Below are 14,049 nucleotides of genomic sequence, written 5' to 3' on the forward strand. Positions count from 1 at the left end.
TTAATATAAATCAGAAAATCGAGGAAGGATGAGTTTCCGACCTTCGGTTTTATCAATTCGATATGATTGCGTTGCAAGATTCTTCCGCAAATGATAATATATAAAGCATAAGTTATGCAACACATAATGTCACATTACGACAAGCAACGTGAGATTAATTTTATATAGTGCAATTAAAAATTGATCAGCTTTAGACAATGAGGCTGTACATATTTCTGTAAGTAATAATTCATTTTTTGTCGTTAATAATATTGTTATAAACAATCTCAAATTTACTTTGTCATTAAGAAAATTAATGTAACTTAATAAATTGCAATTTAGAAAACGTAAAGTTTGAACAAATATATTTATATGACATTTATTTTGTAATTACTGATTTTAATTAAGAATCAATTCTTACGTATTATATGTTTTTTGACTATTACTTTTTATAAAATAAATTAAATTTATTTTATTTTAAATTTACAGCATTTTTGTTGGCGTTTTTGTAGTTCAAAGTGTTGTATCATCAAAAAACCAAAAACATAATTCACGTTTGGAATGGTTGTTTGGCTTAAAAAATAAAGAAAGTACAAGTAAAGAAGAAAATAATAAACAAAATGAGCCAACCATGTGCCAATCTGAAGAATGCAAAAAATTTGGTCTTTATTAAATAGCAGTTATAATTGGAATTCTAATATAATTAATAGTTAATCTAAAGACTTATTTTATATCTTTATTTTTTTCTAGCTCGGATACTGTCGGAGAGCATGGATACGTCTGTGGATCCGTGCGAAAATTTCTATGATTACGCCTGTGGAACATGGGCAAAACATAATCCTAAACCGAAAGGAATGCCTGTGTGGAGTATGTTTGCAAGTGCCCAAATAAATGTCATGAAGCAAATAAACGGTAACCAATTAAATTAAATTCAATTTCATTTCGAAATTCAATTATATTATATAACATATCAATTATTATACAATATTTAATAGATATTTTTGATGAGGGTCCTAAGAACAGCGATCTTTTGGGGGTAAAGCTTGCAAAGAAGTGGTACGCAGTATGTGTTAATACAGGTAAGCACAAATAACTTAAATAATTATAATGTACAGAAAAAATTCAAATATATTTATTATTTTTATATATAATTAAATTTAATTACTCTTTCGCAAACTATTTGTAGATGAGATTGAGAGATATGGGCTTGAACCGCTTGTCTTTACTATATCGCGAATAGGCGGTTGGCCATTGATAATGGAACCAGATGAATGGAACGAAGAAGAATACAGCTGGCAAAAAGTGGATGACCAATATATGCGTTTGACAGGACAAAATGCTTTTCATGACGTGCGCGTAGTCACAGATGGTTCGAATAAAACTCAGAAAATAATACATGTGTGTATTACAAAACAAATTTTTAATTACAATTATATCTATACAGGGTGTCCGAAATATTATTAGCAATATTAAAACTGTGGGTAGGGAATCAGATTTGTAGACAAAAAGTCCATTATTGAAAAAAAAATTAATTTGTATAGCGCATGAGCAACAAGGAAGATACGGGTGAGTGAGCGCGACAGACGACGGTGCCATTTTTAGCTATTCGCCTGTCGCGCTTACTCACTCGCAGCTTCCTTGTCGCTCATGCGCTATACAAATTAATTTTTTTTTTAATAATGGTTACGAATTTTACAAATTCGTAAAGAACTTTTCGTCTCCAAATTTGATTTCCTACCCACAGTTTTAATATTGCTAATAATATTTCGGACACCCTGTATAAAATATTACACATTTAAATCTAAACCCAAAATGTATTTATTATGTAATTGATATTTTTACCATTTCTTTTTAATGTAAATGTTTGTTGTTAGATCAACATTCCACATCTTCCTCGGAATTTATATAGATTTTTGGGAGAAATCGATAGTGAGGAAAATGTAGACGAAAGTGATGAGGATCCCAGCAATGAGCAGAAGCAAAGTGGCGAAGAAGATAGTCAAGAGCCTGGAAGCGAAGAAGACGATCATAATAAAGATGATAATAATAATGATAAAGATGAACATAACGGCAATGAAAATGATGATGACGACGACAATAATAAAGGCGATGATAAAGAGAATCGTATAAATAAGCATAATGGCAATAATAAAATAAGAAAAACAATTAATACAAAAAAAACTGGTAAAATTACAAGAAGTAAAAAATTAGAACATAATAAAAAAGTAAAAAGTAGCACCCATTCTAAAAAGTATAAAAACTATAATAAAATAAAAAAAGAAAGGGTAACAAAATTAACGAATGAGATAAATGTTCGTGAAAATTTACGCATAAAAAAAAATGAAAGAAAAAATTACGTTAAGCTCACACATAGAGAGAAACAAACAAAAATTTCACCAGCGAGAAAACTGCAAAGCAGCGAAAAAGAAACGATTGACGAAGAAAACTTAATGAAACGGTATGCTGACTATATCTCAAAAGTAGGTCGGACTATAGCTAAAGCAAGAGGCGTCGAAGTCTCAGATGATAATATAAATAAAGATATTCAAGATATGATTAAATTTCAAATAAAACTAGTTGACGTAAGTACTACTTCTTCGTTAAACAATAAAACGAAAAGATGCCGAATTCACAATAAAATAATGAAATTAATTTAAAAATATATTTTAGATCACTATCTCAGATGAGACCACGGATATCGAGGATGATGCAAAGATGACGCTTAAAGATTTTCAGGAATGGTATGATAAAAAACAATCTAAAACTTACAACAGCAAAGTAAGTCGTATACATATATATAATAATGTAATAATTAATTTGTTTTATCTGTTATTATTTATGACTAAGTTTTCATCGAGGATTAAAATCGGGTCAAATCAAATAAAAAGACAATTTATTAAATATTATAATAACAAACCAAAATGCACAACCCAACCCGACTCTGACCAGATTTTAATCTTCGATGGAAACAGTCTATGACTATTAACTAAATGTGTTTATATATACAGATTAACTGGCCGTACAAAATATTTGAAATATTTGACGAGGCTCACGTGTCTATAGATAACGAGTTTGGTGTAAAAATTAGTTCACCAATTTATTTTGAGAGGCTTATCACTTTGCTGGATGAAACGTCGAGTCGGACAATTGGTAAATTTTAAAAGAATTGCCGTAAAATGTCGCCAATAAACATATTTACACGAGATATGTTTCAGTAAACTATATACATTGGAATTTCATAAGTAGAATAATAAAAACCACTACAAGCAAAATGAGAAAATTATATAATGCGTGGGAAGATGAAAAAGAAGATTATAATGATGATGATAATGATGAAAATGATGATAATGATGAAGAAGAAAATATCATGGGAATGTCTAAAAGGTGTGATATAAACTCTTTGAAATTAATTTTTTTGTATAATGATTAGCTATTCGTTTTTCATCTCGTTAGGAATCTACTTTTTTTTTGCTAAATTTTATTTGTATATTGCATTCTTATTTTTAATTATTGAATCAGTTTTAGATTATATCGATACCAGTTTTATGAGTAATTGTTTCCACAGATCGTACCAATGCACACGAGAAGTAAAAATGAGCGACATAATTGCATACGAATATGTGAGAAAACATTTCTCTGATGAGATCACAACAAGTGTAAGCATTTTGTATTAATTATTAATAATTTTATTGTTCTTCATATTTACCGTCTACAATTTCTTAAATATCTTGTTCAGTTGTTTATTTTTTATTTCTGTTGTAGGCATTGGACATGATGGATGATATACAAAAAGAGGTCGAGCATGAAATTAAAAAATCAGATTGGATGGATGAAGAGACTGTGGATTTTGTTTTAGCGAAACTAGTAAATATGAGAAAATTTATCGGATATCCGAGTTGGTATAGAAATGATACTATCGTTAAACGATATTACCAAGGAGTAAGTCTCAAAATTTAATTATTGCTGTAACAGGTGTGAGCGTTTTTTAAATTAAATTATTTTGTTAAATAGCTTATTATCGGTAATTCGTATTATGAGAACGTACTTAGTTATGGAAGATACCAGAAGTGGAAAGAGCTACGAAAACTGGAGCAGGATGAGAATGAAGAGGTTGATGAAAACGATGAAGATGTGTAAGATAATAAAATTGTATTTCTTTCGAAGTAATAACACTTTTGTTTTTTAATTTGCAAAGTAAGCTCATGTAATTAATTATGTGTTACAGATTGATGATGAACCCCGTAATGGTAAATGCATTCTTTTCCCCGGATGATAATTCTGTAGGTTTGTGTTTTTCCTTATATCTTTCACATAGTATAATTATTCTATACGACAACTCTCTATTACATCTATATTATACTTGTTTATATTGTCATTAACATGAATCTCTTTTTCGATTATAGCTCTCTCGGCAGCAGATTTTCAAAGTCCATTATTCGCTTATAATCGGCCACAGTAAGTTATTAATTCTAATTAAAATATTAAAAATATCTAAAACCACGATAAATAAAAACAAATTTACATTATTCCTAACATTTTATAAATTTTTATAATTTTTTTTTTTACTTTAGAGTTATTAATTACGGTATTGTTGGGACAATTATGGGTCACGAAGTTAATCACGGATTCGATAATGACGGTAATGCTTTAAAATAATGTTTGTTATCAAATTAATTTTATTAAATTACAATACTTAATTGCTACAATATAAAAAAATATCAATTATTTTATTTTCTTAAGTATACGTAAAAAAACTTCATATATAAAAAAAAATATTGAAGAAGTATAACATTTTTAGGACACTTGTATGATAAAAATGGAGAACTTGTGGAATGGTTACCTACTATGACCGAAGAATATAGCAGAAGAGCAAACTGTTTTGTTCAACAATTTAATAAATATGCTAATGAAAATAATTACGAAATACTAGTTTGTTTTTATTTTATATTTAATTATTGTTTAATTAATTGCGTTTTAAAAATATTGAATCACATTTATTATCAAACATTGTAGAACTATGGTAACCAAACGGCGGGAGAAAATATCGCGGATACAATGGGAGTAGAAGCATCATTTAAAGCGTATCGACGAAGAGAACGAGGATGCGGAAAATCGAATATTATATTACCAGGGTATAAAGATCTCACTCATGAGCAACTGTTTTTCTTAGCCTTTGCTAATGTAAGTATCACTGATAGTGAATTTAAAGTTGTAATAATTAAATTGTAAGATTAATAATTATTAAAATACATATTTACACATGCTAATATATGTATAAAATTATAATAATGTTTGTGTGTAGTTGTGGTGTGAAGCAGAATCAAATTCGACGATAGCTAAAGCCAAAGATGATGTACATAGCACTGGACGTTTGAGAGTGATAGGAACCGTTGCAAATTTACAAGAATTTGCCGAAGCTTTCAATTGCCCAGTTGGCAGTCCAATGAATCCCGAAAAGAAATGCCATATCTGGAAGTAAATAACTTACACAAATATTATAAATTTATCCATTTTTAACAAAAGTATAAAAAATTGATTTAAAAAATGGTATCTATATAAATATATATAAATATATATATTGATAATAAATATTATATAAAAGCATATAATATAAAAAAAACGTATTTATTATTATTAAACTGGATCAAAGGAGAAAAGCAGAGAGAACAGATGGTTTAAGCAAAAGTTTTTATATTGATAAGTTGCAATGTTTTTTAAATACATATTTTGTTAAAAAACGAGACAATTAGATGTTTCAATTGTGATATGTTTATCGGCATAATTCTTAATCTATGGACTATTGCAACACATGATACTTAAATTAACATAACTACCACATACTTTTAGAATATTAAAACGTAAAATATACGTACGTTTCTTTTAACAGTTAATAACTTATTTTTGTGTAAATACATTAAAACAAAAACTTACTTTCCAAAGAGCTCTCCGTTTTCAATTGGTTTAGAAAGTGTTTTATTCAATGTCTCTGGCAGAAGAAAAAACATTAGACCTCCAAATAAAGCGTAAGAACAAAATGTAACAAGTGGTAATGGTATATATTTTTGATTAAAATAGTTAGATAAGGTGTCAATTAGATAATTTTACTTGATCTATAATAATAGGGTATCAAAACTTTTGCTTTGAGTATTATTAAGCCTTAAGACATAAAAAAGCATGATAATTGAAAGCATTAAATATTATATACTGGGTGATTGACATATGGCGCGATAATTCCGCCAATTTGAGCGAAAGTGGAACTTGCACTTAAGCCGACGTTTCGAATAACGGTAGGAAACTGTTCTGCAGTAAACACATAAATTACACCGTAGAAAGAAGTAATAGCAAGTTTTTCTATTATTGCTAAACAAACAATTAACCATGGCATATCTAAAAACAAAAAAAAACCGTTTATACAATACTTACAGGATATATTTGTCATACGAGATATAATTAATTATACTGCAGAGATTATAAAAAAAATTATCGAATATTAATCGATTTTGTAATACTGTTTAATGTCAAGTTAACGCGTTTTCTACATTTATAAGATGGATCTATCAATAACGCAGTATCTAAAAATACACGTGGACCATATTCGTTTGATCTTTCAATAGTACCGCTGTAATTATTGCATTTGATTAAACGATTGTTATAAGTAATCATTATATCGTTAATAGCTTCTTGTACAGTATCTAAACCATTTTCGATTAGCATACTAACATTAATATATAAAGTTGGAAAGGTTTCGATCTAGAATCACGAAACATGTTGCAAGTGTCGATTCGCGTGATACTTAGTATTTCATTAAAAAAAATCAATTAAATGACTAACATTACAATAGGCATTTAGAATTATCATCTGTCTAGTACTTTTTTTTAATATGTATTTCTAAAAGAATTTTTATTCAGACGACATAATCTGCTGCAGAAAGTTATCCTCTATAAATACTATTAATAGCTAACTGAATTAGGGGACAATCAAGATATTGAATAATCTCTCGGTATCGGCTTCCTTTTTCAATTGCGTGCATAATGAGTTGTACAATAGAATCAAAGGCACATGTTTCTTTTACTATAGCAATTCCATCTTTAATTCGTTCGCTGTCACAAAAATTTTCATTTTAAAAATAAAGTATGTTAATTGTTTTATGCGATGACACATAATTCTAATGAGGACAAGGATGTAAATAATTTGCCATTTTTGCTCTCTTTTTTGCATCACCTGAACCACCTAAATTTTCAAATTTGTTAAAAGCCTGAACTATAATTGATGCATTTTAAATATCAGTTAGGATTGCATTTACGTTTTATTCTCACATTCTTCATTAGTGTCGTTATTTTTATTGCCAAAATTTTCCGTATTATCTTTTTCTTGGTGTTATATTTTTATAACAGGCCAATTAATTGATGCTTCTTTGACACATCCATTTATATAATTGTAGGGTGCAGACGAGAATTTATTTATGTTAATATAAAATTTTATTTGTATATAGAAAAAGGGTTTATGCCCAGTGGCTCGTAAGCAAATTTTGAAACACTCTGCTTTATGGTTAGCGACCGACTCTTCGCGACTGTCTCCTAGCGACTGACTTTCTTTCGTCTGTTTGCATATACAGGGTGTCCCAGTTGATGTAAAAAAGTTCTTAGTTGTAGGATGGGCTTCCGAAAATAAGTAGAAAAGTCCTATACGGTTTTGTAAGTTAGGCGTTAATAACCGAGAAAATAACATTTAAAGATTTGACGCCCCCCGTGCGAGTAAGAACGCGCCGCTGAAAGCTACCGAGATGTTAGTGGACCTAGAGGTGTGGCTTATCTTACTCTATTCACAAAGAAATGAGTAATCTATGAATCTCTGTAAATAGAGTGGTGGTGTGGCCCATCCCACTCTATTTACAAAGATTCATAGATTACTCATTTCTTTGTGAATACAGTAAGATAAGCCACACCTCTAGGTCCACTAACGTCTCGATAGCTTCAAACGGCGCGTTTTTGCTCGCACGCGGGGCGTCAAATCTTTAAATGTTATTTTCTCGGTTATTAACGCCTAACTTACAAAACCGTATAGGACTTTTCTACTTATTTTCGGAAGCCCAACCTACAACTAAGAACTTTTTTACATCAACTGGGACACCCTGTATATACACACACGTTAAATAGTTTCCAGCAAAACTTGATGCTGTTCGGTCCTTGTCGCCAAACGTCATCAATTTTTTTTGGCGGCAATCGTCACACTTACCCCTCCCTCTCTCTCTCTCTCTCTCTCTCTCTCTCTCTCTCTCTCTCTCTCTCTATTATTTTCTTTATCACTTATTCACATAATTCATGCATCTTACATAATCTAAATGTTGTATTACAAATTTATGAGACTTTATTGAAAGATTACTTTTTAAAAACTTGATATTTAATCCTTTAAAACTCGACTTTGACACTGGATAATGTTACAATCGTAGAACCAATTTTACAAAATAGTATCAATATACTTGTCCAAAAAGATAAATAATGTACTGTTTTCTTTATCTTTGTTGCAAGATTAATGTTAAAAATGCATTTACAACATCTTTTCCGTCATATTTTGTTGCGATAGAGGAAGCCCTTTCATACATTTCTGTGCTCTATTGAAGCCACCCAGTATCAAGAGTGTCCATTTCATGTTTAACTGTATGTGTAGTAATGAACATTTCTTCATTTATTTATGACAATATGTCTTCTTTAATAATATAGTTTATGTAATCGTATCTCATCTGTGAATTTAACTGTTGTTCGAGCAAAGTGCCAATGTTCAGGCTTACAGCCACAATTAATTAATAAATTCCAATAAGTGTTCTAAATCGAATAAACTCTCCATTTTGTAGGCTTGAAAAAAGGTTTTAATATAAAATTGACGTGCTCTAGGTGATAAATATTGTTTTAAGCAATCCATTCTTCATATTAACGATACTAAATGATATCTAATTTAATAAACGTTGAAAGAACTACTTGTGATTTATGCATTACAAAATTGTAACAAGCTTGCAAGTAGTCACGTAAATCATGTTTTGCAAATGCAATTGAAATCGATGTTAGCAGCGAATTATTAAAATCACATACAATTATTCGAGGTATAGATACTTTGCTACTTATAACTTTTAAAAGCCATGTCGTAATTATTACCGCGTCTTGTGCGGCAGATAATATTTGAAATGCGGGTACACCTACATCTACATTTGAAACACTCAACATTGATATAAAAATATGTGACTCAATGTTGAATGATTAAATTTGATCATTTTTTGTTATAGAGCCTGTTGCATTAATAGTTATAAAATATTACACATTATTTTTATAGTGTAACTTATGTAATAGTTTTTGCTCTTTGGTCCAGTAGTAACTAATGAATGGTGATGCGCTAATGTTATGTATAGAACCTACGTGTGTAATATTTTTAGCATTAATAATTACATTATTAATAAGTTCCGAGTCAGTAAGTCCTAGAAATTTATTTCTTATTTCGTTAATAGCTTTTCTTACAACCGTAGTTTTTGAAAGAATAAGAGGATAGCAATCTCTGAAATATACTAAACCTTTTGCATTAGTTCTTACGTGCGTAATTACAACAGTTTTGGTAATAATCAAATTATTAACTACTAATTTTCTTTTGCGTCTTCTTATCCAAGTAGCATACATTCGTTTCGTATACGTTTTATTAATGTTTTTCAGAATTGTTTCATAACCGTATCTGGAAAATGTTTCTGATTGGTAACAATGTCCACTCAACAAACGTTGAAAAAAACGTTTCTTTTTTGTAAAAAAACGTTAAAGAAACGTTTTCTTGAGGAAAAAAACGTTATAAAAACAGTTTTTCTTGAGAAAAAAATAACATTTTAAAACAACTCAAATATTATTTTTTTCTGTATTTGTAAGCACATAAAATTAATTTTTCTACAGAATCAATAAAATTATGCACTTACACACACGCGTGCTTGCATGCACGCATGCTCGCATACACGTATGTACGTATGCACGTATGTACAGTCACCGGCAATAATGGCCTGTCGCACTGCGGCGACGGCGGCTCCCGTACGTGAGGTGGGGTAGTGTGCGTGAGGCCTCACCGCGGATCGCGTACGTGAGGCGCGGAACGCCGAAAGGAGCGAGAGGACGGGGGAAAATTTGGTGGGGGGCGTTCTCATGCTCTCTCTCGCTCGCGACCCGTGAGTGTGAGAGAGAAAGCATGAGTGAACGCTAAGGAATTATTATAGGCGCACCTTCGCTCTCTCTCTTGCACGCGTTCGTGTTTATACGGTTAGACAAGGATAGAAGTATATCGCAAGAGTACGCTATTAATTCTAGCATATACTTTAAGACATTTCGCGACTTTTAACAATCGAAATTAAATACTCATGTTACTTATATTTTAAATATATATTTTTACATTACGTATAATTTAATTTTGAGATAATTTTCGTTTTCTATCTTGAGAAAAAAATTGTCTTTCTCAAGACAGAAAACGAAAATTATCTCAAAATTAAATTATACGTAATGTAAAAATATATATTTAAAATATAAGTAACATGAGTATTTAATTTCGATTGTTAAAAATCTTAAAGTATACGCTAGAATTAATAGCGTGCGATATACTTCTATCCTTGTCTAACCGTATAAACACGAACGCAAGCGTGCGCCTAATTCCTTAGCGTTCACTCATGCTTTCTCTCACACTCACGGGTCGCGAGCGAGAGAGAGCATGAGAACGCCCCCAAATTTTCCCGTCTTCTCCTTTCGGCGTTCCGCGCCTCACGTACGCGATCCGCGGTGAGGCCTCACGCACACTACCCCACACAGTTAACTGTACGTTTGTACAGTTATTGACAGAAAAGTTGCAACACTTGAACAAGATTTTAAAAATAGAAATTCGATGCGAATCATTGCATTCGCTCATGCGGCGCTTCATACATGTCAGGCTGATGTTTTTTCTTCAAGAAATTCTTAATATTTATAATAAATTTTAATAATAATCAAAATAAATTTTACTGGAAACATTTAATATACAAAACATTTAAACATTTAAGCATTCAAACATTAACATTTAATACATAAATTTTAATATTAAAACATTTAAAAAATAACATAAACATTTAACATTTAACATTTAACATAATAAAAATATATTATAAACAATTGTAATACATTAACATTTTAAAAAATAAGCACGACTTGAAGAATAAAATAAGACTAAAACAAAAACACTTAAAAAATAAAACGTAATAAAAAATCATTATATAAGTTTAATTTAACAATAAATTTAATAAAAAATAAATACAACGTGTTACACCGCAAGAGTGTTGTGGGGTCCGTTCTCCGGGATAGAAAATGTAACGTGGAATAATAAATTAGTCTTTTTGTAGTAGTTGTTGAACGGCTTTTATTCAACCTTGTTTTTACAGCGATTAACCCACGCGATTTGAAATGGTTCCAATCTTATGCTCAGAAATTCGAGGAAGAAACGTCGGACAGTGGCAAGCGGGAAGATCGGTAGCAGAAATTGCTGCTGATATTCCGTGCTCTGAACCTACTGTTCGACGACGGATACGACGATTTACTGAAGACGGAGATCATGCTTTGCATGATCATCGTCCAAAAAATCGTCGTCCTCGTATTACGACAGCAGAAGAGGACGAGACAATCGTCGCTCGCGTTGTGGATCGTCCCTTTGGCACCGTCCAAGAGGCGATCAACGCAGCGGAAGTCCAAGTGTCCGCGAGTACCACCCGGCTACGTTTAAACGAAGCCGGGCTATACTGCTATTGTCCGGCCCACAAAATTCTGTTGACTCTTGGTCATCAGGAGCAACGAATCGCGTTCGCGTTAGAGAACTTAGCGACGAGCCGTGCGGAGTGAGAATCCACGATATGGACCGATGAAAAGGTCTTTGTATAATGTGATGACCACAGACCACACGTTTGGCGTTCTAAAGGTCAACGGTTGAACCCGAAACACGTTGTGCCTATCCACAGAAGTGGAAGGAATTTGTGTGCGATGTGGGGGTGGGTATCCGGCACTGTAATCGGAGAATTGATGCACATTCCTGAGAGAATGAACTCGGCAGTGTATATTCGCATACTGGAAGAAGTTTTTCTTCCTTTAGTACGTGCATTATACCCTGAAGAGGATATGCCAATTATCCGGTTGATGCAAGATAATTTCGCTGTCCATACGTCACGCGAAACACAAGCGTGGTTCCGGGATCATCCCGAGATTCTTTTGATCGTCTGGCCAGCTTGTTCGCCCGGTTTGAATTTAATAGAAAACGTTTGGGCGCAAATGGTTCAGCGATGGGAACCACGAAGGAATAGGACGACAGCAGCATTGGTTGACCATGCGAGAAAAGTTTGGGAAGGACTTCGGTTCCAACCAGACTTTCTCGCAAACTTGATTGATTCGATTCCTAATCGTCTCAATCAAGTGATCGACCGGTCCGGATACTGGACAGATTATTGAAGTCTTTCTCTGCAGCTTCGCCCACGAACGGCCCTTTTCAGGACCGACAAATATTAACGATTGATTGACCTACTCTGGATTTCAAATTGTCTTTCTCAAGACATCAAAAATTCAAACTGTCTTTTTCAAGACAACATTAAAAGTTCTAATTGTCTTTTTCAAGACAACGGCCGGCATTATAAATTGTCTTTTTTAAGACAAGAATGATTTTAAAATATTAATTTTATTAAACTTTTTTTTTAGGGATAATATTCTAACAATTTTTTATCTCGGCGCTTCGCGACTTCGCGGCACACATGCGCGCACGCCGCCATCGGCGCAGACCGGAGAGACTAGCGTACCGTCGAACGCTATCTCTGGTGGTCCGTGTACGTACGTGTGGCGTGTGTGCGCCTGTAGTATGTATGGTGTGCGTGAGCCGGTAGTATGTGTGAGAGATATGTGCGCGCAATCTTGTAAAAAAGACGATCGAGTGGCGCGATCGCTGCTTGGAAGGGAGAAGGGAACGAGTAGTAGTACGTAGCAAGTCGCACGTCGATGTTCGCACAAGCCAGAGGCAAGCCGAATAAAGGAATTATAGTTTTTGAGATACCAAAAGAGTCAGGGTTTCGAGATTATTTAAGCCTTCCTGCAATTACAACGGGCGTAAGAGGAAAAACGCCCACATCTGGCCACCGTGACAGGATCGTAGGAAGAAAACTTACGAGTTAACCTCAAAGCCAGCAAAGGTATCAAAGATGGAAGCATTAAGGAAGGAAGCAGCGGAGATATTTGAGAGCCGCATATACAAAGACACTTAACGCTTTTAATGCGGTTGTGGACGACAACTGACCAGCAGATGAGAAGCTTGCCGCCTACCAATTTTTCGAGGCAAAGATAGCTGAATTAGAAACAGCACACGAGAAGTATAATGAGCAGCTTTTCCAGACGGATATAAGTGACGAAGACCTCGCCAAAGAATTGGAAACGGACGACAGTTACAAGGCGTCCTTCATCACAGCTCAATTACGAGTAGCAAGTTTATCGTCTACATCAGTGGGAGAAGCGCCGAAGACAGCATACAACGCCGTTAAGACGTCCAAATTACCGAAGCTGGAATTTCCGAAATTTAGCGGATTAATCAAGGAATGGCTTCCTTTTTGGAGCCAATTTAAGAAGATCCACGAGGATACAACAATAAGTAACGAAAAAAAATTTCAATATTTGCTACAGGCGACGCCAGTGGATTCGCGCGCCAATGAAGTCGTGAAAAGTTTCCCGTTAACGGGCGAGAATTACGCCAAGACGATTGCGTGCTTAAGGAATCGTTTCGGGCGAGAAGACACGATAGTAGAGTTTTATGTGCGTGAATTGCTCGGACTGGTGTTACAAAATGCGTTAAAAGGAGCAAGAAATTGTCATTAGCATCCATCTACGATAAAATCGAGGGCTACATTCAAGCGCTGAAGACGCTCTGCGTGACTACAGCCAAATGCGCGGCCATGTTAGTTATACCCGCTTGTCGAATCGTCGTTACCAGAGGAAGTGCTACGGGTGTGGCAACGCAGTGGACAGCGGGAAACAGGCGAATCTACGGAGACGCGGGTGATAAGCG

At 33.3% G+C, this 14,049-nt stretch overlaps 1 protein-coding gene across 1 annotated transcript; it reads left to right on the top strand.

Moving 5' to 3' along the window:
• The first annotated feature begins 109 nt into the window (after positions 1-109).
• LOC139103868 (neprilysin-1-like) lies at positions 110-6,638 on the top strand. The gene is made up of 18 exons (XM_070658949.1): positions 110-217; positions 469-641; positions 730-891; positions 975-1,058; positions 1,166-1,377; positions 1,854-2,561; positions 2,650-2,757; positions 2,988-3,129; positions 3,195-3,363; positions 3,545-3,635; positions 3,742-3,918; positions 3,991-4,112; positions 4,205-4,263; positions 4,383-4,434; positions 4,551-4,618; positions 4,778-4,908; positions 4,993-5,160; positions 5,282-6,638. The coding sequence occupies exons 1-18, from the start codon at positions 198-200 to the stop codon at positions 5,456-5,458; spliced, it is 2,823 nt and encodes a 940-aa protein (XP_070515050.1). The 5' UTR covers positions 110-197; the 3' UTR covers positions 5,459-6,638.
• The last annotated feature ends 7,411 nt before the right edge of the window (positions 6,639-14,049 follow it).

This window comes from Cardiocondyla obscurior, linkage group LG07, assembly GCF_019399895.1.
Source record: "Cardiocondyla obscurior isolate alpha-2009 linkage group LG07, Cobs3.1, whole genome shotgun sequence".
NCBI lineage: Eukaryota > Metazoa > Arthropoda > Insecta > Hymenoptera > Formicidae > Cardiocondyla > Cardiocondyla obscurior.

Excerpts from the sequence above, each read along its gene's own strand:
- LOC139103868 (XM_070658949.1), top strand. The coding sequence starts at position 198 with ATGAGGCTGTACATATTTCT. Across the intron at positions 3,130-3,194 it reads AACGTCGAGTCGGACAATTG|TAAACTATATACATTGGAAT; the intron begins GTAAATTTTAAA and ends GATATGTTTCAG. Across the intron at positions 3,364-3,544 it reads ATCATGGGAATGTCTAAAAG|ATCGTACCAATGCACACGAG; the intron begins GTGTGATATAAA and ends TTGTTTCCACAG.